This window comes from Rhinolophus ferrumequinum, chromosome 5, assembly GCF_004115265.2.
Source record: "Rhinolophus ferrumequinum isolate MPI-CBG mRhiFer1 chromosome 5, mRhiFer1_v1.p, whole genome shotgun sequence".
NCBI classification, from domain to species: domain Eukaryota; kingdom Metazoa; phylum Chordata; class Mammalia; order Chiroptera; family Rhinolophidae; genus Rhinolophus; species Rhinolophus ferrumequinum.
Window position 1 is genome coordinate 28279610 of NC_046288.1, and position 25039 is coordinate 28304648.

Below are 25039 nucleotides of genomic sequence, written 5' to 3' on the forward strand. Positions count from 1 at the left end.
ATGTAAGAGTTCAATATAAAAATAATTTGATTTTTTAATTTCCCACATAATGTAGTTAAGTTTGAGACAAAAATAGGAAATATTGTAACAATAACATAACAAAAGATGACCCATTAAAATTACTTGAAATAGAACAACTTGAGCTTTTTCTTTAAAATAAAGGAGCAATGGTGCGCCACAAGCTCCAGATTATTTTACGGAGACAAAAGGACATTATGATTCACATACGTTATGTTTCCTTAGGAGACACTAATATTGAATGGGTCAAAGATCCTCATAAATGAAAAAAAAGAAAAAAAAAACATGGAGAAAACGATTGCCAAATTGGCAATGACAACTTTTCTGTCTCTGTTTAAAAAAAACAATCCAGAAGTTTATATCTTCCAACTAGTGTTTCCCTTATTAATACTAGAAACCTATTGCAACGTATATAAGAGCTTAGATTTCTTGTTCTTTCACACCTTCATTTGTCATCTTTGAAAAGTAACTGGCAGGAGACATTTTGACCAGAAAAATAATCAGTCCTTTAAAGGATCCTCACAAAGGTAGGTACGTGGAAATATGAACTGGAGAATTTATACTTTGAATACTAAGTTTTTCTGAGACTTTTAAAGATATCATTTTCATGGGTTTTTCATAGAAGATTTTCACTTAAAAGGATAATACGTGTCTTACATGAAATACAGTAAGCCACAAAATGCATTAAATCTTGTGAAATTCTATATCTCAGAGGAAAGCATTCACGCTGGGCACTTGGGAAATTAATCCATCCAATTACACAATCAACTTTTCCCTGTGATGTACGTTAACATTTTTTCGCTTCATAATTATCAGATGTAGCCTGAGACAATTGTTCTACAGTGTATTTTTATTATTAGTTTTGTCTTTGGTTTTTTAAACTTTTAAACTGTCATAGGAAATGTGATATTTTAAAAAATAGCCATATGCACATTCATGCACGTGAATAGTCAGTGCAATTTGTCCCTAAGATTCTTTTAAGGTCTGGATTGTTTAGGCAACACACTCAACCCATGGGTAGAGTTGACTATAAGAAAACTAGTCTCCACAAAGATGTATGCATTGCTTTCACAGAACTTGGAATATATTGTAAATTTTAAGCCAATTAAGAGTACAAGTTCTGGTCATCTCTCTTTTCTCTATCTTGGTCATTGATGTACATTAGGTGGATTATTGGAAGTACTTCGAGCCACTCATCATGGAATAAAATAACTTAGCAGAATGTTGTTAGAACTAGGATATATACATCATATGACTATCTTTCTTTAAACAACAGTTGATCTTTGAACAATGTGTGGGTTGGGAGCACTGAACACCTGCAGTCGAACATCTGAATATAACTTTTGACTCACAAATCATCCCTTGGTATCTGCTCCAGGAACTCACAGATACCAAAATCTGCAGATCAAGTCCCTTATATATAATGGTGTAGAGCAATGCTAATAGTTCACCCTCGGGACCCGTAGATTCCCAGCTGAAGGATCAAAAATATGGTTTTCGGTCTGTAGCTAGTTGACTCTGTGGAGGCAAAACCCAGGGATATGGTGGGTTTACAGCATATTTACTGGGAAAAAAATCCACAATTAGTGGCCCCTCAACAGTTCAAACCAGTGTTGTTCAAGGATCAACTGTACTCTAAAATAGACACTTATTTGGACCGAACATCTTGGTATTTTTAAATAGTGATTACATTCCTGTACAGATTTCTACAGATCTGTATTTGTGATATTAATGTTATAACTAGATCATATGTTTTCAATTTCATTTCTTGGGACATCTCAAAAAATAAGGAAAGAAAAAGAATCAGCCTACTAGGTATGGTAGTTGCTTCTAAAAGCAAAAACCTTACTCATAAAAGCTTCTATCTCAAAAACACTTTATGAACAACTCTTTGCCATTATCTCCAGTGTTATTTTATAAGTAAAAGTGAAAACTAGTTCCATCGTTTCATAGTTAAGTGTCATAAGCCTAACAGTAATTCCTCCATATTAATACTGAGTCCAAAATTAGGCAAATTTCTTAAAATGCTACAATACTATTTCTGCACTATGTTATATATCAATGGTTGGGACACTTTCAAAAAAAAAGGAATACTGATCAGCCATTGTGTTTATTTTCAGGGATAACCCTAAGGATGAAACCAATATGCTTAATCTTGGGCCTTTTGGCCCTTGTAGCATGTTTCTCGGTAAGTCTCATTAATCACGTCTGCGTATTTTTCTCACAACAATTAGTTCATATTTTTTGCATTAATGTTACCCTTCCTTACATATCAGTAGCTATCAATGATTGCTGAAACACTGTTCTAGTGCTTTAATTTGAACTTAAGTTGGAAATCTAATTTAATTTAAATGGGCACACATGGCTCACTGGCTACCATATTGGACCACTTAAATCTATGTCAGACTGCATTACACAGGCATGTGTAAATTGGGTACCCATGCATAAGCTACTTCACAAGTAGGTAAAGAAATGTATTGCAAAGTTTTTATCCAATATACTTAAAGATACTATTTGAATGTCCTTGAATGTATTATTTAGTTTTATTGGGACTCTATTCTCTCATCTATATAATAGGATAGTTAAAATACAATAGTTTTTCTCAACATAGGATTCCTGGATCATCTACATCAGAATAGCCTGACTCACTTATTAAAAATATAGTGTGCCAAGCCTCAACTCAGAATGAGTGTCTGAGAGCAGGAACCAGGAATATGCATTTGCCAAGGATTCAGGCAACTTTTGGAAAACTATAAACATTTACATCAATACTTACCATGCATAAAGGAGAGGGTTAAGTACCATAGAAGCTACTAAATATTCAAAGTTTCAAGGGATAAAAAAAGCCACACATTTTTGTGTTTTAAATAGTGGGATAAATTTCAAGGTAAGGATAGATTAATTCCAGTGTTAGGAAAAAGAGATTAATTCCAGAGTAATTTCTACCAAAGAACTGTAAAATCTATTATGCCAAGTGGAAAAAGATGAAAGCTTTTTTTTTTCAGAAGATGAGGACTTCCACAGAGCAGGCTACATTAAATTATACCATTCTAAAACATGAAATAGTGCTTCTTCCATCTACTCTTGGAAATTTGAATAAAAGCAGGCCATTAAATAGGTCACTCAAGCAGTCTGACCTTGGCAATATTATTATTGCATTGTAGATGTGACATGATTTTTGATAAACCAATAAAACATATTGGCATGTTTGAAAGGTCATGTTATGTTTTATTTATCTGATCTTAATGCTGATTTTCAATATTTCCCCTGAGAACATAAGAAAAGAACACTTTTTTTATTTTAAAGATTCTGACTTTGATTATCTAGACAATGATTCCTTTGGCAAAAAAAAAAATTTTGAGAGTTCCAATAATACAAGCAGTGTAGCATAATAGTTTAGATGGAAATAAGCGTTTTTCTTAATAATATGAGTAGGGTAAGTAGTAATATTGATCCAGTCATCTTTTGAGTGTACATTCTGTTGTTGGTAATTTTTAAATGCTTTACAGACTTATTTTAATCCTCAAAAAAAGCCTGACAAAGGGACAACTATTAAGCCCAAAACAAATAAATTTAGATCCTAAGTATCCATGTCTTAGCTGGATTGTTCCTAAATCAAGTTAAGCAGAAAATTAGCTCTAATTATAACCCACTGAGAGAGTAATTTTTCATTCTAACATAGTATTTTCATCATTTTTACCAAGTTCATCACCTTTCTTTAGTTGTGAATAAGAAGCTAATCACTGTAAATGGGTTAAGAGAATAGGAAATGAACAGACTGTCAATGAAGACTTTTTTTCATTAAATATAAGTGTTAGATCATTATCTGGATATCCTTAGGAAAAAAGGGTACTTTCAGCTAATTCTGTGTCTCAGCAATGAAAATGATGTGAAATATTTTCCTACACTAAGGATTTCTTTTCTTGACAATTAAAAATCAAGTCCTGAACTTTTCAAAAACCTTGACTAGCCTTTGGATTGTCAGCCCTTGGGTTGAATGCCCTCCATAATTCAATAAGCTATCACTAGCTAGAGAGGGCAGACATAACAACTCGTTCTACAGAACTGCCTTGGCATTTTTTTGTTTCACTGGTGATGCCAAGAAAAGAGTTTTACTGTCATGATGGGGTCAGAAGGCAGGTTGAAGAGTGAATAGGATATGAGAAGTGGGATTAGTCTCAGGAAACCTAGACTACCCTTTCAGAGAGCTTTGCTCTAAAGGAAAGAGGTGAAGAGAGGGTGATAAGAAGGGAACATATGATTGAAAGTGGGCCTTGTTTAAAAAGGTAAATGTAACGTAAGTGATACCAGTAGTTATTTTCTGAGGAAAACAAGCCAGTTAAAAGGCATGTGTGGAAGTGCAGGAAGAAAAAGAGAAAATTGACAGAGCCCTGAGAAAATACTCATAAAGGAAAAGGAAATATCTAGATATCAATGACTTTATGGTGTATGGCCAGTAAATCAGTGAAGTTCATTTCTAATTTCTTGCATTACTTTGGAGAAATAGGAAGAAAGTCATTTTGGTGAGGTGGATGAGGGCTCAGGAAGACATAGAGAACTTTAATGAAATTGCCAACAACATGAAAAATTAGTCTTCTAGGAAATGGAGTGGAGTAAATCTAAGGCTCTCGAGAGGATTACAGGGCAGAGCTGAAGGACCATAATTTCTCATGGAACAGGGCTTTTGACATCTGCCACCACCGGTTAAGGACCTGCAAGTAGGAATCAAGGAGAGGGATAATTTACGCGAATTCTAACAGTCTGAAATTGGCAAGTACCAAACAAACAGACGAAGGGCCTGAGGCCAGCAGCAAGCCGGGAATGCAGTTGTGTCCCTCAGGAGAGTAGGACTTGTGCTTTCCCACTCTGCGTTTTGTATTACTTACCCCTCCTTTCAAAGGCTACCTTCCCAGTGAGACAATCCTTAATCTTTCCTCTATCCAAAACTGATCACTCCAAATCGTTAATGTATTTGTTTCCTGCACTATTTTTCAGCTATTTTACTTCCGAAAATTGTATTTCCAAAAATTGCAACCACTATATTAGATGTTAACATAATATCTAAGATGAGCTAAGCAGTGCTATGAGCACTTTACAGATAATATTTTACAACAAATCTGACAGTGATCCTAGGACACCAGTACTCTTACAAACGTCATTTTCCAGATGAGGAAAGAGAGTCTCAAAAAGGATTCCACATTCACACAATGTCTAAGTAGCAGAGACAGACTTCAAAGACTGGCAAGAAACTCCAGAGACTATCATTCTGCCTCCCGCTGGGCCACCGCTGGGCCATTTTTGTATCATTTTGTATTGTATCTACTTGGTCTGCAGACTCACAGAAGGCATGTTTGTATCCTACAGGTCCTACTTCAGTGTATTACACAAAATAGGTGCTCAATAACATGTTTGACAATATTAGTTTTCAAAGCCTGGAACAATCCTGAACTCTTGAATGAGATACAAAGAGACATTTTCCCCATTTGGAATTGATTGCTATAACAGTCTCTACTACAAGGAAAGGATATGATTTTATCCAAAATCTTTTATTTTCAGTACTATCTCAGCTTTCATTGAGAGCCTAGGCATTCAGAGGGCAAAAGAGAAATTCTTCCTTGCTCTGATATGGACTTTTAGACTGCATTACTTTGATACATATAACAGCTTTCTCTTGCTGCATAACAAATTACCACAAATCAGTAGCTTTAAAAAAATTCATTTATTATATCACAGTTTCTTTGGTCAGAATTCTGGCTTTCGCTTGGTTGTATTCTCTGCTCAGGGTCACCAGGCTAAAAAAGTTTTGCCAAGACTGTGTTCTTTTCTGGAGCCCAGGATCCTCTTTCAAGCTTGCATGGTTTTCGGCAGAATTGGATCCCTTGTTTGCAGGATTTAAGGATCTTACTTTCTTGCTGGCTGTGAGCTAGGGGCCATTCCCAGATTTGACTGCCCATCTATCATTCACTTTCCACAACATGGCTCTTAGCTTCAAAGCCCATAGGACACCATTTGCAGCAGCTTCAAATCTCTCTGTCTTCTTCTGTCTCTGAACTGTAGAACTATTTTAATTTCAGGCCACTTTGTGCCAATGTAAAGCAGGAATCTTGGGAGACACCATAGAATTCTGCCTGCCACAGAGAGTATACATTTTTGTGCTTTAATTCAATTTAAAATTGTTTATTTCTTTTTCCCCACAGCCTGCTGAGAGTCAGAGAGGCCACAGGGGACCATATCCACCTAACCCATTGTTGCTGCCTCCTCTTCCTCCTGAGCCTTTACCTTTGGACCCAAGATTTGTTCCACCCCCACCTCCTCCCCCTTATGGTCCAGGGAGAATTCCACCCCCACCTCCTCCCCCTTATGGTCCAGGGAGAATTCCACCACCTCCTCCTCCCCCTTATGGTCCAGGGAGAATTCCACCACCTCCTCCTCCCCCTTATGGTCCAGGGAGAATTCCACCACCTCCTCCTCCCCCTTATGGTCCAGGGATAATTCCACCACCTCCTCCTCCCCCTTATGGTCCAGGGAGAATTCCACCACCTCCTCCTCCCCCTTATGGTCCAGGGATAATTCCACCACCTCCTCCTCCTCCTTATGGCCCAGGTTATCCATATTCACCTTTCCAACCAAGACCTTATCCACCTGGACCTCCACTGTTCCCTGAATACCCTCCATTTTATCCTGCCTCCTTTACCTCTGCACCCCAAATACAAGCTACTACAGCGAGCTCCACTACGACCACAAAAAAACCCACCACCACCAAAACAGACTCCACCAGCCCCACAACTACTGCTTCTACTACTCAAGATACAACCACTGCTTCTACTACTCAAGATACAACCCCTGCTCCTACTGAAAAGAGCTTTTTTGATAAAGTCATTTCAATTGTGGGATGAGGATGAGATATTGCAAAATCTCTGAGCTTTGGGGAGAAATAATCTTAGAACGAAACTGAAACAACCCACACAAATATTATGCAAACAAAGTAAAAATAAAGAGTTGAGCAACAACACGAAATCTCCAGAGTTGTCATGAGAACCACCAGTTTGTCCCCAAGTATTCCACCCAAATGAAGATTAGTGCTGCCAGAAGCCTGGCCTTGTACCATGAGGCCAAAGATGTAATTAGGGAAAAATGCAGTGAGATACCTGAACTTGTAGGGTGATGAAGCTAGAAGAGTAGGCAACAGGATGCCCTTTTGAACACCACAACCCATCCTACAATTACAAAACATGAAATACCATGTTAATCAGTATTACAATCAAGTTCTCCCACAACTTGTCCCCTGAAAACTCCCTGAGGACTACCGGATCATTACTCATAAATTGGTTTTAATAGGAGCTGTGTCAAGAGCAGAAATGCCTTTCTAGGAAATCTAAATATCTGAGTGAGATATGAAACACAAATCTTGGAATTTGATACAAAAAATCATTGTCAAAGCTTAGGAGGAGATAGATGATGGATTCAGATATCGTATTAAGAGGCTGATGGCTGAGATTTCCAAGTTTCCATTGCTTCCAACTGTGAGTTAAGGTTTTAATCAAAGTTATTATGACTATTTCAGAAATGGCCTCATTATGTCATGAGAGCTACATTTTTCTTACGTTTTAGACTGTTGAAGTACAGCAGCACATTTTTCTTGCAGGATCGTTACCTACCCACATTGTGAAACACTTATGAATCCAAACTTCTTGAAGATACCTAAAGTGAGTCCAAATGTGTTGAGATGTACTTAATACTATATTTAATTCCATAAATACTTGTTGAGAATCTATGATGACAGAGGGACTGTTGTTCCAGTATTTGACCAATCAGCAGTTATGAAGACAGTCAAAGTCACTGCCTTAATTGGGCTTACCTTCTAGTGTGACAAAAAAGTAGATGCACATAAATATAATTTAAGAAGTGAGATTGCTTTGAAAAATAATAAGGAAGGGTAAAGAGATAAAAAGTGGTGGTGATTGTTTTGAGATAATCAGGGAGAGCCTCTGAAGAAATGACATTTAAGCAAATATTTGAAGAATGTTAAAAAGCAAAATCTTAAAATATCTAGAGGAAGAGTATTCAAGGCAGAAAGGATCAAGCATGTAAAGGCCTGAAGCAGTGATGAATTCTGTTGTGCAAGAGAACCAGAAAAATGTTAATGTGGCTCACTCTTAGTGAGAAAGAAGGAGAGTAAAAGGAGATACCAAGAAGGTGGAGACAGACCAAATCATAAAGAACCTAGGATTTGAATTTTATTCTAAATGTATCAGAGGTCACTGGAGCTCTAAATAGGGGAATAACATCAAATAGGGGAATAAAACATTCATTTTCCAAACTTCACCTCTCTGGCTGGTCTATTAATACTACACTGTTAGTAGAACAAGAGTAGAGGCTATTTCAAGAATTGAGAGGGAGTGGGTAGGATCAATGGAGAAAGGGAAAAGTAGTGAAATATAGAAAAATATGTTAAGTTTTGAGATCTCTCTTTAAGTTCAGTTCTATTTTTTATTACTGCCATAACGTATTACCACAAAATTAGCATCTTAACACAAATGCATTATCTCACGGTTCTATGGGTTAGACGATACAATATTCATACACTAGCATGGCTCAGCTAGTTCCTCTGCTTACAGTCTCACAAGGCTGAAATCAAGGTATTTGCAGGGCTTCATTCCTTTTGGTAGGCTCTAGGGAAGAATGTTTCAAGGCTCATTCGTCTCTCCTACACCCCTCTTCTGCCTGACTCTTCTTCTGCCACATCTCTCTAACTCCAGACAGAGAAATTTATCTACTTTTAAGAACTCAGGTGATTAGATTAGTCCTATCAAAATAATCCAGGATAATCTCTTTGTTTAAATTTCTATATTTAATGACATCTGAGAAGTCCCTTTGCAGAAGTACCTAGATTAATGTTGGATTAAATAACTAGGAGATGGAAATTTTGAGGTCATATTCCCAGAAATTTTGAAGAGACACAAAGTAGAGATACTGAAAAGGCAGGATATATACACAAGAGCAAAATAAACAGAAGAACTGAGTTTAGGCTCCCAATTTTGCCAGGAAAGAATGACAGAAAAATAGATGGAAAAATAGAGCCACTCTAGGAATTGTGGTTGTCTATGAGCTAAGCTGTACTACACAGGCTGGTGAAAGTTTACAATGGTTTATAATGACAACTCAGACTTGGCTAAGCATACTTTCACTTTGGAGTATTATCAAAAATGTGAACAAATAGAAAAAACAATATGCAGACATTAAGAAAATGTAAGGTGAGTGAGTACTGTGGCTTCTTCATACTTCCCTTCTTTCTCATGGAGGCACGCCCAAATTTTGGAGGTTTCAACTGCCAATGTAGAATAAAGAGACTACCAGATCACAGAACCCAGAACTGACATTTAAACTTTTTCAGGCATGTGAGGAGAGGTGTATTAGCACTGAAAGTTCCACTACATTGTCTTTTAAGGAATTCCTTGCTGAGCCAGTTATTTGGCCTATTTTTTATATTTTGTTTCTTAGTGTGGCATCAAGTCTAATCAAGGTTTCAAAGTACTGAGCATGAAATGATCTATGAGAACATGCAAGGAAAGGATTATAGTTGTGGACTACATTATCTCAGCTGGATGACAACACAAAAGACAAAGATGAAAGGAATGTATATGCTTTATTGTCATTTGTCTTTAATTCCCAATAATTTATATGTAAGTTCTTATATGTCAGATAGAGGAAAAACTGTATTTTCAAGACACAGCTAGTATTCTGACTATGACTGGATTCAACCAGTGGGATACATTCACGTAAGATTTGGAAGGCAGAAGTAGAGCAGAAGCCATTTTCTTGCTCCTTTGGCTACTAGCAAACAAGATCAGATAGATGTGTTTGAGGCAGCTGACTGATGTGTTTGCGGCAGCTGACAGCAGCCCCATAGCTGTGAGACAATTCATCTGCAGTAGTAGCAGCAAAAACAGCTTTGTACTCTCTGAATCACAACTATAACCATACAAGCAGACCATAGAAGCCCCTTAACTTCCATTTCTTCAATTATTCTTTCCATTGCTTTGTAAACACATGGTTATCCACATGGACTTCCTTTCTACTTGAAAGGATGGTTTCTTCTCTTGAATAGAACACTGACCAATACAAAAGAAAGACAGCAAACAAGGAATAGGTGATAGATTTAACAGATATCAGACCACTATCTATCTATTCCACCATGTCAATAAAATCCCTATTATGAGCAAGTCTCCTTCTGTCTTGGGTTGAATCATCAACTAAATATGGCTTTTTCTTCACAACAGCAAACATAGCCTTTCTTGTAAAAACTACTCTTTATCCTACTCACTATAAGCTGCATGTCTCCAGGAAATTTTGTCTGCTCCCCTCAGCCACATCCAGATCCTTCTACTACTGCTCTTATTTAATAATTCTTCCTATTAACAGTCATGTATCACTTCCATTTTCTCACCTAAGCTACAAATCAATCCCTAGAACATGTTCCCAGCTTCCTCAGAGAGTTTTAGGCCCTATTCCATTTTCTTCCTCCCTGCTCCATCCCAGTCACACCCTGAAGCATGTTAGTCCCCTTGTTTTCACTCCAGTTGATTCCTAGTTTTATAATTGTCAACCACATCACTTTGGTTTGGCCTGCCCACATCACTTAAGCCAGTCACCAGCAAATCATTCCCTTAGATGTAGACATCCCACACAATTCTTTCTTCTCAAATGTGGTACTCTAGAACACTCTTCTCTGGCCCAGTTTTCTGTCTTTCTAAATTTCCCTTCCCCTCCCTGTATTAAATACCCTCTTTAATCTCCCTAGGCTCTTTTAAGTCTTCCTGATTTGTTAATATATGATTACCATTTGGAGCTCATTTATTTCCATTTTCTGCCTGGATCTTAATATTGAAAAAAATTATATAGTTTTACATGGTACCAGTAAATATTTTGAGTTGATAATAAATTGACAACAACATTTAATAACAACTTCTAAGTATTGTAAACTGATTCAATGCTTGAAAACATGTAAAATATAGATATCAAAAGATAGATAGATAGAATAGATTAAATATATACATATATGTAAACTGTTCTACAATACATGTGCTAATATTTTTCTTCTTCAAATGAGGCTCAGAAAGCTAAAATAACTTGGCTAAGGACATGCATCTTATTAGTGTCAGAGCCAGGATTCAAACTCAAGCAGATCCAACTGACACCTGTAATCTTTACACAGTGTTTACAATTTCTAACATTCCCATTTTGACTTTTATGTAATGAGCAATTCCCACTGTCTACTTTCTCTGCTCCCACTCCTAGGTCAACTGTAGAGGGAGATCACAAGTCTATGCTGTCTAGACAGGTTAAACATCCCTGCCACTTACTACAATAAGTCTATTTTATTTTAAGTCTACTCTATATTGTGAGCAGCCCCGGAGCAAAAGTATACATCACATCTTTATAAATATGCAAATTAAAAATGTCAACTATTTTGTAATTGAAATAAAATTACACCTTGACCCATGATGAAATGACAACATAAACAAGACACCATGTATATACCCATTCCTCATCTTAGCTAAATAAACAGGACCTTGCTAAGTCTACTCACGAAGATGAAAAATAATCTTACCTTGGTTCCTGTTAGGTACGTTAGGTACTTCTTATTTCATTTACTAACAAGTCTGCTAGGTAATGTTTACTTCATAATGCCAGCCTTCTGAGTGTGCCTTTCTACAAATGTTATGTTCTACTGTGATGTCATCCATCATGCCAATTACAAACAATATGGATGTAGTAACATCAAGATTAACAGGGCTTCAGAATATCTCCTATGTGCCCCCAAATCCCAAGTTGCCATTAAAGAACCATATCACTAAATAGTGGGCTTAAGGAATCCATAAATACTCAGAAAATCCTCCATGAATATATATCAAAGTGACTTTTATGGAAATATTTATTCTAAAGAATCATTTTGAAGGAATATCAAACTTGTAGAAAATTTGTAAAGTGAGGAGAAGAGTTTAAATATCGAAGGAATTCAGATTATAGCAGCAACCATAAGGTGTCAGAGGAAAATCTTTGTCCCTTTTCTTTCTGGACATACAACTAAACTATACTTCCCAACCTTCCTTGCAATTAGGTGTGGCCATGTGCCTGAATTTCAGCCAATGGAATGAGAGCAGAGAGTGATGTGTCACTTCTAAACCCAGCCATAAATCCTTCTTATGTGTTACTCCAGGATCTTTCCCTTTCCTGAGGTGGTAACACTGATCCCAGGGATACCTGTCTAAGATAACAGAGTTGCCATCATCCTTGTATTCTGAACAACTATGTGTTAACAAGCCTCCCCAAACTTAACCCTGACAACCTATGATGTTAATACAGAGTTATATGAGAAAGAAGTTATGTTGTTCTGAACTATTTTGTTTTGTATATATTTTTTCCTGCATCTTTGCATACTCTAACAGAGAAATTGGTAACCAAGAAATTTTGAAGAAGGGTGCTGCACTAACAAAAGAGAGACTAAGAAATGGTTTAGCAATCAAATAGTAGGTAGTGAGGATATGAAATTAATAGGATGAAAAGAACAAGAGCATATTATGCAGTAACAAAATTTAGGTAAAGCTGCAAACTGCAATAATATGGAAGACAGATCATTCATATGCCTACTGAGCCTGTAACTCTAGAGAGGGATTTTTGTTCCCCACCTCCTCTGAAACATTTATACTGTCAGATAATTTAGTCTTCAAGTATGTTTTCTTATATATTTTCATGAAGTCTTTTCTAAATACATTGTAAGTTCCAAGATAGATTGATAGATCGATAGATAGATAGATAGATCGATAGATAGATAGATAGATAGATAGATAGATAGATAGATAGATAGATAGATAGATAGATAGACAGACAGACAGATAGATAGATAGATAGATAGATAGATTCTGAGATACATATATTGTTTTGTGCATCTCCCTTTTTGTTTAGTAGCTAGTCATAACTAAAGAAATAATTAATAATTGATTGCTTCACTTCTATACCATAAAGATTATGAAGGGGTCTAAAACTAAACTCGGTAAGAATTTACAGAACTCTAAGAAAAACAGGATTCACAAAACTGCTACTATTTACACAGACTTTAAATATGATTTTGAAGTCTATCATTCTATTGGCACAATTTGGAAATTCCATAGATACATAACTTCTATAGGTACTCCTGCAACCACAGAACCAGTCTAAACTGGCCCGTCCTCTTTCTAAAGAGATACTGAATTGTTTTCTTCACAGATAACAGGAACAAGATAGCAAATCAAAGTCGGACGTGTGCACTAGAGAAAAAAATTGACCCTAGAATTACCTTTCAGTGTCACCAGATCAAAATCCACCGCAGACTACATTCTAACACACACACACACACACACACACTCACACACACACACACCACCACCCCCAAATTCAAATGTATGACCCTTGAAAAGTTGAGATCCCCCAGCATCTGACCCTAAGATCTCATTATGCTTAAATAATGTAACTCTATAGAATATGTATTACTTCCCTCTACTTCTTCCTTTAAATGTAACCCAAAAACCCCTAGTCAGGGAGAGAGATTTGAGCTTCATCTCCTGCATCCCTGCTGGTCGACTTAGCAATACACAGATTTTTCTTTTCCCTATGCGTGTCCAGCAGTGAGCCCTTTCTTGGTAACAGTTTGGCCAACTATACAGGGATCACGGTCTTGTGAGTGTCTGCCCAAGGCACTGCAGCCCCACAGTGGGGTGTGAGCCCTCACAACTGACCCTGAATGGCCACCTAGACCTGTTTGTCTAGAGGCTTGGCTGCTGGGTTTGTGCTTCCCCACAGGGAAGCTCCAGGCTCTGCTGCACTTTTACTTTTGAGAGAAAGAGTTCCTGGTTCAGATGTCTATAGGGCGAGTGACCTTGGGCCTAAATTGTACTTGGGCCTAACTTGTGTAAGAATTTCTTGAGGATTGTGGGTTTGAGTTCCACTGCCAGAGACTTAGGTTAAAGTCCCAGGGCTAAGATAGTGTGTTCAAGTCCCACCCTAGCGAGATAATGGGAGGAAAGTTTACAACCACTGAAGTCCTCAAATATCAGGTTAGCGTCCCGAACCTTGGGTTCCAATCCAGATTTTGCCCAGAAGAGTATGCAATCTACTGTGTTGTATGTGTGTTGGTCTTGTTTTGTGTGCATTTTGTTTTAGATTAAAGGTTCTGTAATTTGCCAGTCTTCAGCAAACCCTGAAGGAGTTGCCAATTGCAGCCAGGCAAGCCTAACTAAGGTTAGCTGTTTGTTGCATTTTGACCATACTGACCAAACACTTTCTTGATTACCAACCAAAGGTCAGCCCTCCCCACCTTGAGTGGATAAAGTGCATCCGGTGCAAGAGGAGTCTGAGTCATCAGTTTGCCCCTGTTGAGGGTATCAAACTTAAGGTCAGAAGCGTTGTGGCAAGTTCAGATACTGGAACACCACATTAATTGGACCGAAAGTGAAAAGTCATTGACCCAGTGACCTTAAACTAAATTCTCTTAAAATCATGGGGAACGTTAACAGTATAACTGACTAGAGTCCCTTGGGATGTATTTTTCAGAATTGGTCAATGTCTAGTTATGAGCCTATGAAAAGGAAAATAAAAATGGTTTTATTTTGAAACACTGCCAGGGCCCAATATCAGTTGGAGTCACGGGAGATTTAGCCCAAGAATGGGTCTTTGAACTATAACACTATTTTACAATTACACCTGTATGTAAAAAAGAGGAGAAATGAGACATGATGCCCTATGTAAAATCTTCATGTTTTTATATCAAAATAAAAATTTACAAAAGAGATATAAGATCATGCTTCAGAAGGAGAATCTGCAGAAAAAGCCTGTCCTTTCAGAATAAAGTCAGATGACGATCTAGCCTTTTGGCATTTATATCATGCCATAAGTGCAGCTGAAAATGACCAGAAAGGACATAATACACCCCCTGAAGTTGCTGGCTCAGCATTGTACCCCTCTTTACCTAAGAGTCAGAAAGCAATACCCACCAACCCCCCAAAATAAACTGTCAGTGTACTCAGTTTTGTCCAGGGAACACTCCACCCCATGTAGGGCAATTCCCATTAAGACAAGTCCCTACAAGTCTTTACCATCACGTCTAAGGTTAGTACTAAAAAAGGCTGTCAAGAGGTCCAGAAGCTTCCTGATTAACCTCATGACCCAATCAGGGCTCCAGCTATACAGGGTATATACCCAGGCTTGAGCCAGACTGGAATACCAATGATCCCAAAGGCCAAGCAAAATTAAGCCATTACAAAGCACGTTTAATAATGGAAATGCAGAAGGGGGTTCCCAAAACAAAAGAGTCTAAATAAGGTCTGGGAGCGACAGCAAGGACTAAAGGAGAATCCCTCTTCCTCCTTAAAGAAACTTTGAAACCTACAGACAACATACATTGACCCAGAAAACTTGACACTAGTTAACAGGACTTTCATCAGTCAGAGTGCTCCTAACATAAGAAAATAGTTACAATGGGTAGAAGGGGGGTTGGGGATTCCAACTTCTCAAATGGTTGAGATTGCCTTTAAAGTATTTAATAGCCACGACCAAGTCTAGGAAAAAACAGAAATAACGTGACATGAGACAACAAGCCACACCACTCACTACAGCCCTTAGCAGCGATCAATCAAGACCCAGTAAGGTTCCTGCTAGAGGAAACCAATGGGTAAGACCCTTTGGGCCCCCACTACCTGACTGGAAGGGCCATTTACCTTTAGGGACCCAACAATGTGCATATTGTAAACAAGAGTTTCACTGGAGACAGGAATATCCTAATCACCCCCTACAGATAAGGGAAGGGACTTCCCATACATCAACCCACCATATGCCACGAGTTGATGACAACCAGTAATGATGGGACCCGGGACTCCTCTATTAGCTCTATCAACATTTCCCGCAAGGAACACCAGGTGACAACTGCTGTGAGAAAGAGACTCATAGACTCTCTAATTGAGACTGGAGCTACATATTCTGTCCTAAACACTAATCAAGGTCCCCTCTCCCCTAAAACCATGGTTATTACTGATATATCCGAGAAGACCTCCCACAAACCATTCCTTCAGCCACTCGAATGTCACATAGGAAAAACATATCTGAAGCACAGTTTTCTGTATATGCCTGAATGCCCTATTCCTTTATTGGGTCAAGATTTATTAACTGAATTAAATGTCCAAGTGTGTTTTTCACCAAAAAAGCTAGATATTGAGGTGCTCCCTGATCAAGCCTGCATCTTTCAAGCTGCACTATTATAATTGAAAAACAAGCCTCAACCAGAAATCCCCTAAGATATTCTATAAAATGTAAAAGTGGATGTTAAAGCTGACAGGAATACAGGAAGGGCCAAGATGGCTACCTCAATAGTAGTGAATCTCTGTCCAGGCACCAAGACTCCAAATTTAAAGCAATACCCTTTAAAGAGACATGCTAAGGAAAGCATAAAGCCTCGGATAACAACCTGTCTTAAATGCCAATGAATTCTACCTTATCAATCCCCATATAACACTCCCATCCTGTTGGTACAAAAATTTGGGACTGGAGATTACCATTTTGTAAAGGAATTGAGAGCCATTAACCAAATTGTAGAGGATATATTTTCAGTAGTGCCAGATCCTTATACTTTGCTTACAACTTTAATGGAGACTTTTACTGGTTCACAATTCTGGACTTAAAAGATGCCTTTTACTGCATACCCCACAATCCTTAGTCCCAGGAACTGTTTGCCTTTGAATGGAATGATCCAGAGACAAATATATAACAATAATATTGCTGGACGGTACTCCCACAAGGATTTAAGACCACCTCCACCATCTTCTGAGAAGTGCTAGCCAAGGACTTAAGGGATTGCTAATTACATGAGGAAGTCTTCCTCCAATATGTGGATTTCATAGTAGTTGCTAATAAAACTTAAAAAGCTTCAGACCAGAATACAACCCTAACTTTAAACTTTCTAGCAGACCAGGGACATAAAGTCTCTGAGGGAAAGGCACAAATTTCTCAATCAACTGAAAATACCTAGGATTTGAGTTATCAAAAGGACAAAGAAACTTGTTGCCGGATCGAAGAGAATCATTAGCTAGGATGGCTGTACTGACCACCGAAAGACAATTTCAAGGATTTCTTAGAATGACTAGGTTTTGTCATATGTGGATTCCTAATTTTGGACTCATAGACAAACCCCTATAGAAGGCTCTTATAGGAAAGGACAATGAGCCATTAAGCTGGACTGTGGAATTCCATAAGGTGTTCCATATCATCAAGGAGAAATTTTTAATAGCCCCAGCACTTGGCCTCCCGGACATTAAAAAACAATTTCATCATTTTGTAGATGAAAGACAGGGCATAAGTCCTGGAGTACTAACTCAAAATTAGGTGCCATTAGAAGACCAGTAGCTTACTTTTTCTAATATTTGGACATCGTAACTCAAGGATGGTCAGTTTCCCTCCAGGCTGTGGATGCAACCTGTGGTACTTTACAGAAGGCTGAAATTTTTACCCTGGGCTGGCCTACCATTGTATACACTCCACATTGAGTGCTACCTCGCCTGAACAAAGGGTAAATGTTGGCTTATTTTGGGGAGGCCAGACAAATATCAGGCCATACTACTGGACAACTTGAATGTAAAACTGAAAGCAGTATCCTCTCTAAACCCAGCAATCTTCTCCCCAGTATGACTAGAGAGCCTGATCACAAATGTATACAAATAATTCAAGAAGTTTATTCAAGCAGACCTGACCTGACTGATTAGCCTTTAGAAAATCCAGATATGGAAGTGTCTACTGCTGGGAGAAGCTTCATGGACCAGAGACTTCAGAAGGCCAGGTATGCAGTAGTAACTCATCAGGAAGTCCTAGAAGCAGAGCCCTCCCTTCAGGTATGTCTGCTCAGAAAGAATTCATAATACTCACAAGAGCCCTGCACCTTGGAGCTAAGAAAAAGGTAACTATTTATACTGCTTCTGAATATGCCTATTCTGTCATACACACTCACAGAGCCACATAGAAAGAGAGAAGTCTACTAACATCAGGAAAAAAAGAAATTAAACACAATGAGATACTGGTTCTATTGGACTCCATTATAATGCTGGAAGAAGTAGACATAGTTCATTGCCCAGGTCACCAAAAGACTGATAGTTATATAGCTAAAGGAAATAATTTGTCTGATGAGGCTGCAAAACAGGTATCCAGAATCAAAAACTCCACAAATGCAAAGGATTATAAAGAGTAGTACAAAATTGCCTGATCTATGCCAAAAACAATCCTAAAACCAGGCCGTCTCCAATAATAAAAGGGACAAACAAACCCAAGGGACAAAACCAGAAGATGATTGACAAATAGACTTAACTGTTATGCCAAGCGCCATGGGAAATTATAAGTATTTGCTGGTATTTGTGGACACCTTCATGGGATGGTTCAAAGCTTTTCCATGCAGGAGAGAAAAGGCTTCTGAGGTGACAAAGGCATACTAAAAGAAATTATCCTTCATTTTCAGTTGTAACTTATGATTCAAGGTGACAGTGGAGAAGCCTTCATAGCCAAGGTAACACTAGAGGTGTCTGGGTCCCTCAGAATACAATGGGAGTTACATGCTTCTACAGAAAAGACTGAAAAGATGAATTATATCTTTAAAATGATAACTGCCAAAATATGCCAAGAAACCAATTTAACATGGCAATAAGGTCTTACCAGTTGCCCTGCTTAGGGTGAGAAGCCCCCAGAAGCATGCTCCCATTGAGCCCTTTTGAAATATCATGTGGGAGACCCTTCCTGTACACTAAATATTATTGTAGCCTTTAAAATAATCATGTTGTAAAAGAATTAGATACTATAAAATATGTGCACGTTCTAGGTGCTATGTTACCTGCCGTACATAAGTATTCTTCTAGCTGGTTAATGTTTCCAATGATGTTCCCTCACATTGTGTGAGCCCAGGAGAACGGGTCCCCCTCAACACCTGGAAAAATCTATACCCTGAAGATCAACTACAGCTGAAATATGCATAGAATGGACCCTATGAAGTCCTTCTAGTTACACATTCTTAAGTTAAAAGAAGTTAAACCTTAGATATTTCACAAGCAAAAATAATACCCATCTCTAGCCAGTATCCCCCTTTACAATTCCCAAACAGAGCATGGACTTCACGGGTGGGAAAAAACAGGAAGACCCTACTGTCCTAACATCGGATGGGCCTGAAAGCCCACCACTGACTTTTCGGCTCCTAAGTACACTTGTGAACTCTTAACTAATCTAACATTGTTTTTTAAAAGAAACAGTACAACCAAGACACCACCTGGCCAAGAAGTGAACACACAGACATCTCAAGAGTAGACTGGTCCTTCCCAAGAGTCCAGACCAGGCCTCTCCTTTATTGTGGTTACCCTATTAATCCAACCATTTAATACTAAACTCTTTAACTTACTATTGTTCTGGTGTTAAGCAATGTGTTTTACTTTTTACTGTTTGTGATATATGCTTGCATAGTCTCAGTATTCTATTTCTTTATGCTTTCTTGTGCTCTTCCTAAAGGAGTACATCACTTCCTCTGTAAACATTAGGGTTAAGTATCCTCCTTTTTCCTGATAAAATCTTCTCCCTTCTCACTTTAGTTTTCCTATTTACTAATGGCACACTATACTTTGTTACTTCTATATTTTTTGCTTCTGGCAGTCCTAACAACATTTCACCCATGTAGGCCTGCCACAGAATGGCTGTCCAGTAAGCCTGGATTGGCTAATTCTTGGGTCTGCGCCCCTTTCAACCACATGGAGGATGAACCTATGCTTATTTGTATTCCCCTCACTCTTGTTACTCTATTAAATCAGACTGGAAAAATGTCAGGGTGCATGTACACAACATATATAGCCACATATTAATTGGGGTTTAGACCCAAGTTTGGATGGGTCAATCAAAATCCTACAGACCCTACTAGTCATTGGCCTGAGTCAGTAGGGAAGGTACAGTCCTGCCCTTCAAAGCCGCCTCTATTTCAGCAATTATATGGCTTTGGGCCTCTTTCGGTGCTTCTCAACCTTAATATACATTGAAATTTCACACTTGAATACAATACTACCTCAGGGAGTCTAGTCCCTGTTAATAATGAGACAGCGTATGAATATACCACCTTCAAAGTTTTCCTAAGATGGCGTAATATGCCGCTTAATGTCATTGCCTGGTGGGAAACTAAAATTTTTCTTCTCAACATAACTCAGAATATATTTGGAATAGACCTCCTCTTAGTAATTCCTTGGACCCGGGAACTGGATGGTGTGACATCTCACTTCAACTATACAAAGTCTACTAACCTTAGGACCACCCTGCTAACTCTAGTTTACTGAAATTTGAGATGTAATTCCAATCACACTCACAACACTCAGACTCCTTTAGGGACCTCCTATCACCCGTTATGTGCTCACAGTTTCATGTCCACCAATAGTCACGGCTGAATAACGGACTCTTAGATCCTAAAATATTTGACCTCAATACCATCCACAATAAGGTTTTGCTTTTAGGGGTACTAACTGCTGTTTTTCCCAAGGGTATTGAATTATTTTTCCTTTGTGGTTCCAACCTTTACCAGACTCCCCCCTTATCCTGGTGAGGCATTTGCATGGCAGTTGGAGAGTTGCTTGAGGCATACAACCTCACTTCCCTGGGAACTTCAGCTAAAATTCCTAAATTAGGCCCCTTCCTTTCCACTGCATTTCAAAAGCCCAGGGTTAAAAGAGACATTTATGGTACCTCACTTGGCTTTGGAATTTGAAGCACCAATAACCCCATAATAGGTCACTCAGGAATTGGTCATATAGAGATTTATTGTTTTCTTGGGAAAGCCGATCTAAAAAGGTCTGTCTATAACATCTCAATTTTAATACAAAAATCCTGGAAGGCCCACTGTTTCTACTATGGAATATCAAAAAATAGCTATTAATTCACTGGCTGAAATGGTATTACAAAACCGATGGGCTCTAGACATCTTGACAACTGAGACAGGAGGAACCTGCACACTACTAAGGGAAAGTTGCTGCTTTTATATCAATACCTCTGGCCAGGTAGTAAATGATTTAGAGATCACAAAACAAAATATTAAGATAATAGCACAAACAGAACCTTGGCCATAGACGGGCACTCTGATCTTTTCAGCTGGTTACCTTCTGGAATTGGGTCCTTCTTGAGATCGGGACTACAAATGCTAATGATCTTACTCATATAAATATTAACTATTTGGATACTCTTCAAAGTTATTCTGGCTGATTTTAATGCACCTAGCCCTTCCCCATCCCAAATTAAGGCTCTCACAACTTAATACTTATCAAGACCCACAATCTGGTACTTGTGAGTATATACAACTAAATGCAAAGCAATGCCATTCTTCAGATTCTGATCTCCATCTCTGAGCAGCATGAACAACTGTCAAACCCCAAACTTTCTCTCTTCCCAGTGATTGTCATGATGGTCATCATGGTTCAGGTCCTGGGGCACATAAAGACAAAAGTTACGATCCTTTGTAACTTTGCTAGGATACAGGTGTCCTGGTCTACTGCTACCTCTATTGTTGCTATGGTCTCTGCTTGTAAATTAAACACCCAGAGTGCCCCTCTAAAGCTCAGAGACCATCGCAGAAGAGGTGGGCATGGGAGATATTAAGAGCTGGATAAGAAGGAAGCAATGGGTGGACAAATCAGACTCCATCTTGAAACAAATCCACCATCTTAAGTGAACCTGGGCCCTGTTACGCTATTTCCCTCAAGACTGAGAAATGAATAACAGAAAGGGGGGAGGGGTTGTAATTACAGAACCACTCCAAACTGGTCTTGTCCTGTTTCTACTGAGATACTGAGTTGTTTTTCAGAGATAACAGAACAAGACCACAAAGCATGCAGTCAGCCATGTACAGGAAAGAAAGAATTCACCCTAGAGTAATCTTTCAACATCACCCAGTTGAAATCCACCATGGACCATATATTAAACCCCCGTGAATTTAGCACGCAAGGCATAATAAGCCATGATCCTCTAACAACTGCACACTAAGCTCTCATGCTGAAATAATGTAACTCTATAAAATATACATAATTTCCCCCAAATCTTCCTTTAAATGTAACCAAAAATCCTTGGTCATGGAGACAGATTTGAGCCTTGTCTCCTGTCTCCTTGCTGGTCAACTAGCAATAATAGATCTTGTTTTTCCCAAAAGCTGATGTCATAATATTGGCCTCTATGTGCATCAGGCAGCAAGTCCTTGCTCAACAACAAGCAAACTAGATTATCTAATTCAAGACAAAGATCATCAGACTTAATTTTTAAAAATTATATATTGTCTACAAGAGATTCCCCTTGAACATAAAGACAGTGAATGATGGAGGGTGGGGTCAGGAGAATGGAAAAAATTATGCCATGAAAATCACTATCCAAAAAGAATCTGGTATAGCTATACTAATAGCAGATAAACTAGACTTAAAGAATAGAAGTATTACCAGAAATAAGGCATATTTCTTAATGCACAAGGATTGATTCAACAATAATATAACAATTTTAAATTTGTTTTGAAACAGTCTTAAGTATATAAAATGCAAGAACTGACAGAACTAAAGGGAGAAAGGGGCTATTATAACAGAGGAGCAAACATAAATCACTGACTTAATTCTGCTAGATACAGATTTTTTTATTAAAAAAAATTTATGTTAAATAACTGTATTCTCTAACAATAGTAAGACTCCACCAGCAACCTGAATCTCCTGTTGCTGGTGATTCACAAAAGACAATTGTTAATTTAGGTATGGTTCTAGAAAATACCTAGTCAAGATCTCTTAAGGTCAGAATTTAATTAAAATTTTCTTGAGTACAGTTTTTGTTTTTCAAAGAAGTGTGCTTCCACTTGCTTCAGACATTCTAATCCTTTTTTGGCTATGATCCATGCAGAAATTGTTTCAGTTTTGACAATGTTCATCCTAAATCCTTTACAGCCAGTGTTCCATGACAAGTAGAAATCACACCTTGTATTAAAACACTTGGCTGAAAATGCATCTTGGCATAAAAACAATTTACAGTATCAAGGAGAGAGAAAACTTATCTTTTTTAAAATGTGAATCTGTGACTACAGAAGGTAACAACTTTCAAAGTATTCAGCATTAAACTAGAAAGATTTGTTGACTCACACAAATGAATAGCAACAAAATGTGTCAAACATAACTAGCAAAGTAATACATTGTGCATGAGTTCTACTTGTCAACTACATGAAATCATTAGCAAAGAAAACTTAGTAATTGAAGACCATTTTCAACTCAATTTCCCCATCACCTCCAAAAGCTTTTAAATCACCTTTAAATTTAAATATACATTATTCCTCAATTACCTAGAGACTCATCATATCAGGATATTTTTTTAAATGAATGAAGTAAGAAAGAAATTCCCATTGAAATTTCAACTAACATTTACTAATCACATGGATCAGACTTTCATGTCCAATTTCATTTAATGTTCAGAACATTCTATGAAGTGTCTTATTTGTAGATAATGATGTTAACACAATGGGATTAAGTAGTTGTCCATACAACATACAACTAAACAAAGGGCCAGAGTTGGGATTCCAATCAGGCTACTTGACTCATCCCACACACACCACTAAACTACTCTATAACAAAAGTCTTTCACATTTTTCTGACTACAACTCAAAGACATAATTTACATGATCACCCTACATATACCCACATGTATAACCATAAAATATTTCTTAACAAAAATATATGTGAAACAATCTAATATTTTCTTTTGTATTCTACTCTATCTGTTCTTTAAATTCCATTTGCTACTCTCTTAATTGATATCACAGATTACAAATGGGTTGAATCCACAATTTAATAAGAGCTATTTTTTAAAAAGTGTATTAATTAGTTAAGCAGTTGGAAAACAATTGAATTTGGGGAACAAAATAGTACGTGGAAAAAATTTAAGCTCTGAAATGTGTCATATTTAAGCACAATGCCTATCCTAAATATTTGTGTGAACTAGAACAAGTTACTGACCTTCCCCATGATTTAATTTTCTAATCAGTAATATGGCAATAATAACATATTACAAGGGGTTATTGTGAGGATTAAATAATCTAATCCATAAGAAGTGAATATCACAGTCGAGGACATGGTAAGGACTCAACAAATTATAGCTGAGAGAATAAAGTATAACATCTTCTAACATAGGGTAATTTTTTTCTCAAATGAACAAATTAATCTCATATGGGTAAGTTTTGCAGTACCTGGGTTTTTTTAAAAAACACAAAATTGATTTACTATATCCACTTGCCATAAATTAAAAATAGGTTATATAATTCTCCCATACCTACCATCTCTGCTAGCCTAGTATGTATTGTATCCATTCATATTGTTTAGATAATGGAGATAACACCATATACTTGCAGAACCCAATATATCTTCAGGTATTTTCTTACCCTTTAAGTAGTCCAGCTATTCATTTGCTACAGGAAATTTATTAAGCAATTTCCATGTTTGATATTTTAAGTGGCTCAAAAGCCTATTTACAGTACCTTTAAACAAAATTACACTTAATTTTAAATAAAATTACATCTAGGAAAGAAATATCAAGTTAAGATTAAGAAACTATAAAGATTCTGTTTCCTAATTGTCTCCGTCCCACCATGAGATCCTTTTTCTTACTTCCAAAATTGAGACGAAGTATTTATTTTAACTACCTCCTTTCTCATTCTTCAAAATCCTTCTTCCCAAATAAATCAATTTTTACAATATACATGTCAGTTCAGATATATATGCCTAGACATGTGGAAACGCCAAAATCCACACTATTTCACAGCAGTGGTTCTCAAAATAGGTTTCATTTTGTAATCACTACAAGGGACTTTTAAAAATACTTTTGCCTATCTTCTTGCCCCATAGATTCTGATAAACAGTCTGTGACAACGTCTCAGAATTGGGAATTTTTAAAAAATCTCCCCAAGTAATTTTAATGTGCAGTC

The 25039-nt window shown here is 37.5% G+C and overlaps 1 protein-coding gene across 1 annotated transcript in view; it reads left to right on the forward strand.

Moving 5' to 3' along the window:
* Window positions 1–403: 403 nt before the first annotated feature.
* The window catches only part of LOC117022078 (mucin-2-like), a 37171-nt gene continuing 12535 nt past the window's right edge, over window positions 404–25039 (forward strand). The window contains exons 1-4 of the mRNA XM_033105750.1: window positions 404–545; window positions 2139–2206; window positions 6216–6905; window positions 17805–17930. Of these exons, the coding sequence (XP_032961641.1) occupies window positions 2153–2206; window positions 6216–6905; window positions 17805–17930 (870 nt within the window). The 5' untranslated portion in view covers window positions 404–545; window positions 2139–2152. The remainder of the gene's footprint in view (window positions 546–2138; window positions 2207–6215; window positions 6906–17804; window positions 17931–25039) is intronic.